The sequence below is a fragment of the Galendromus occidentalis genome, unplaced genomic scaffold, assembly GCF_000255335.2.
Source record: "Galendromus occidentalis unplaced genomic scaffold, Mocc_1.1 scf7180000077545, whole genome shotgun sequence".
Taxonomy (NCBI): domain Eukaryota; kingdom Metazoa; phylum Arthropoda; class Arachnida; order Mesostigmata; family Phytoseiidae; genus Galendromus; species Galendromus occidentalis.
Genome location: NW_003805533.1, coordinates 10848 through 13952, shown reverse-complemented (window position 1 = coordinate 13952; position 3105 = coordinate 10848). Strand labels below are relative to the sequence as shown.

The 3105-nt window shown below is 53.6% G+C and overlaps 1 protein-coding gene across 1 annotated transcript; it reads left to right on the top strand.

Annotated features, from left to right (window-relative positions):
• Nucleotides 1-1334: 1334 nt before the first annotated feature.
• LOC100908052 (uncharacterized protein K02A2.6-like) lies at nt 1335-2887 on the top strand. Its single transcript, XM_003748626.1, has 2 exons — nt 1335-2540; nt 2693-2887. The coding sequence occupies exons 1-2, from the start codon at nt 1335-1337 to the stop codon at nt 2885-2887; spliced, it is 1401 nt and encodes a 466-aa protein (XP_003748674.1).
• The last annotated feature ends 218 nt before the right edge of the window (nt 2888-3105 follow it).

The following is a 3105-nucleotide window of genomic DNA, read 5'->3' as shown; positions in this document are numbered from 1 at the left end:
GTCCGTAGCTCCGCAATGGTCAACTTCGGCTTCTCATCCACGGCCTTGAGCATGATATTTCGCACGTTCTTGAAAGCTGGGCCAGCGCATAATTGATCGCCAAGAAGATTTTGAACATCCCACCGGTCAGACTGCTTCACTCGAATTGATCGCCTTTCCAGTTGGCCCAATCGACTATCTCTTCGGGGTTTGAAAGGGCCGATATGGGAGCCTGTTGGCTCAAGATTTCATGCCGTCGCCGGAAAATCGACCTTGAGGGCCCGAATGTGTTCAGAAGGATTCCCTGAATCTCTTTGTAGCTTATATATATCGCATTTGAAACTATCGTGGCCTTTGCCACAAGATGAGCATGCATGATTCGGCCTGCTTACCGCTGCCCCGAAAGAGCCGACGTGACGGAGCCCTTTCTGACCGTTGAAACGGTGTTTGAATCCTTGCCCACCATAGACCGAACCTGGAGGGTGCTCGCTTGCTCTAGAAGTTCCGAATTTTTGCTTGTTGCTCACACACTTCCATAAGGGCTGCGTGTTTCTCTAGAAAACTCAAGAGAGACTCGAGTTGAGGGGCCTCTCCGCCTGTTCCACCCATCCACTGTGAGTTGAATTTCAAACGCAGCCTCGAAGGAGCTGCCATGCCGCGAGAACGACCGGAACCAACGCTGTAGAAAGCGATCCCAGATCGTTGCCTAAAGCTACCAAGGAGTGCAGGTGCTGGCCGAGCTGCGAAAGGAACTCCACTAACCTCGACTCCTTATCTAGGTCCCTCATAGCACATATCGCGTGGATGCGATGGATGTGAGACGCCCTGATCCGCGTGTCTCCCCCGAATCGTTCTCGAATGATCCTCTTCATCATCTCGTAGTTCTCGGCGCACACACGCAGGTGTGCGATCGGGCGGCTCGCATTGCCTACGACGGAAGACTTCAGGATGCGGCACTTTCCCGTAGGCTCGAGCTGCTGGGAATCGACGTAGTTGGTGAACATGTCGTTCCATTCCTGGAAGCGGGGTGGGTACCGACTGAAGTTCGGAACCTTTGTGGCTGGGAGTTGCGCGACGTTGATTGGCGCGGGGAAAGGCGTGGACTGGCTGTCCCTAGCCTGATCGTGGGGACCCCCTGGGAAGACGTGTTATCTTTGTGTTACTTTCCTGAGAATAAACTTTCGGATAGCGCGCCGTGACGACAAGCGACACAGCGTCACAGTCGACGTCAGCTAGCTAACGCGCGGCACGAGCCAGTAGCAGCTCAGCCATCACCAGCATTTCCATTTCTACATACATACACGGCGGAAAGGTTTCGCGTAGAGACTGACCATAAACCGCTCCTTAGTATCGTGATGAAAGAACTCGCGCTCCTGAGTCCCCGACTCCAGAAGATGCTACTCCGCATTTTACGTTACGATTTAACGTTGACCTATGTTCCCGAGAAATTCTTGTACTTCGCGGACACGCTGTCCAGGTTTCCGACAAACGCCAATATCGCAACACCAGAACTGGAGTACCGACTGGTGACCGTACACGCTCTCGTGGCTATGTCCGATACTCGATGGACTCAACTCCAACAACACACGAAGGAAGACCCCCAGATTCAGCACGTCATGCAATACATCCGATTCGGCTGGCCCAAAGCTGACTGCCACGCACTTACGAGAGTGTTCTGGGATTTCAAAGAAGAACTAACGGAGGAGGAAGAACTCCTCTACAGCGGACAACGATTGGTGGTTCCCGATAAATCCCGGAAACGAGTCATCGAAGTGCTACACGGAGCTCACCAAGCTTCAGAGCGCATGATTCGTCAAGCTCGTCTCAGCGCATACTGGTCAGGGATGACGTCTGATCTACGTAGTGCAGTAGACCGATGCTCTCAGTGTCAAGCGTATGCCCGAGCCAACTCGAAAGAGCCCCTGCATCCGTTGCCGGCGACGCCGCATCCATGGCTTACCGTGGCTCTTAATCTGTTCCATGTTGACGACGTGGCCGTTGATTATTTCTCGAAAGATTTCTTGGTGAGACAACTTCAGACTTCTAGTACACAGGTCGTGTGCTGGACCTTGATTGATTGGTGGCTCATTCAGGGAATTCCCCGAGAGATAATCTCAGACAACGGTCCCCCGTTCTTCAGCGAGGGCTTCAGAGCGAAGCTGCAAGAATGGGACACAGTCCACAGCACAATATCACCCGGCCATTCGCTTGCGAATGGCCTTGTCGAGCAAACGATACAGACACTGAAGGCTGTCATCTGGAAATCGAAAGCCTCTGGCGAAGATACGGCGCTACTCAGCCTGCGCACTACACCGGCTCCCGATGGGATCTCTCCCGCCGGATTGTCCACCGAGAGAGTCGTCCGCTCGCTGCTGCCGACATCGAGTGAGCCTTTGGAAAACCCGTCAAGAAACACTTGGCGGAGAAGACGCGCAGCTCTGAGAGACAACGCTTCGAAGGCCAAAGAGTATTTCGATCGTCATTCACGTGCTCTGGAGCCACTGAAAAGTGGACAGGAAGTATGGCTGCAGACAGACACTAGACAGTGGAGACCCGCAACAGTCAGTGGGCTCCAACGGAATCCGCGCTCACCCGCAGTCACGACAACGGATGGAGCGACTTACGTCCGGAACAGACGGTTCTTGCGTCCGAAGAAAACCCAGAGAGTCAAAGCCGCAACAGAGACAAAACTTTTTCGGGCTGATCCACACAGCCCATCAGGACCTTTGCCAATAGAGCCGCCCCCGACAAGTTCGCCTGGAAGACCCTCACCAGCATCATCGGCTATCGAAGATTTCTTAACACCCCCGTCAAACCCTGCGGGACGGAACCAGGATACCAGCCCTCTAGCCATAGAGAAACCAATACCGACGCGGACTCCTCGTTCTACCAGGAACCCGAGACCTAACTACAGGGTGGTCATTTTTAGTCGGGACTTTTTTCCCCTCTCCTCGTCCCGGCCCTAACTTTTGAACGGCTCAATGAAACTATGTGAAACTAGCGCTCCCGGTCGCCGCTTCGCGGCGACTCGGTATCGCTAGACTCGCTGAGTTTTTGCGGCGATCGGTTCAGGCGTTTGTGAATTCTGCGAATTTCGGATTTTTCAATCTTTTTCCGAGTTTTCGT

What these genes read in the sequence shown, in the direction of transcription:
- LOC100908052 (XM_003748626.1), top strand. Translation starts at nt 1,335, where the DNA reads ATGAAAGAACTCGCGCTCCTGAGTCCCCGACTCCAGAAGATGCTACTC. An exon ending in GACAGTGGAGACCCGCAACA is followed by an intron (nt 2,541 to 2,692) that starts GTCAGTGGGCTC and finishes TGATCCACACAG; the next exon opens with CCCATCAGGACCTTTGCCAA.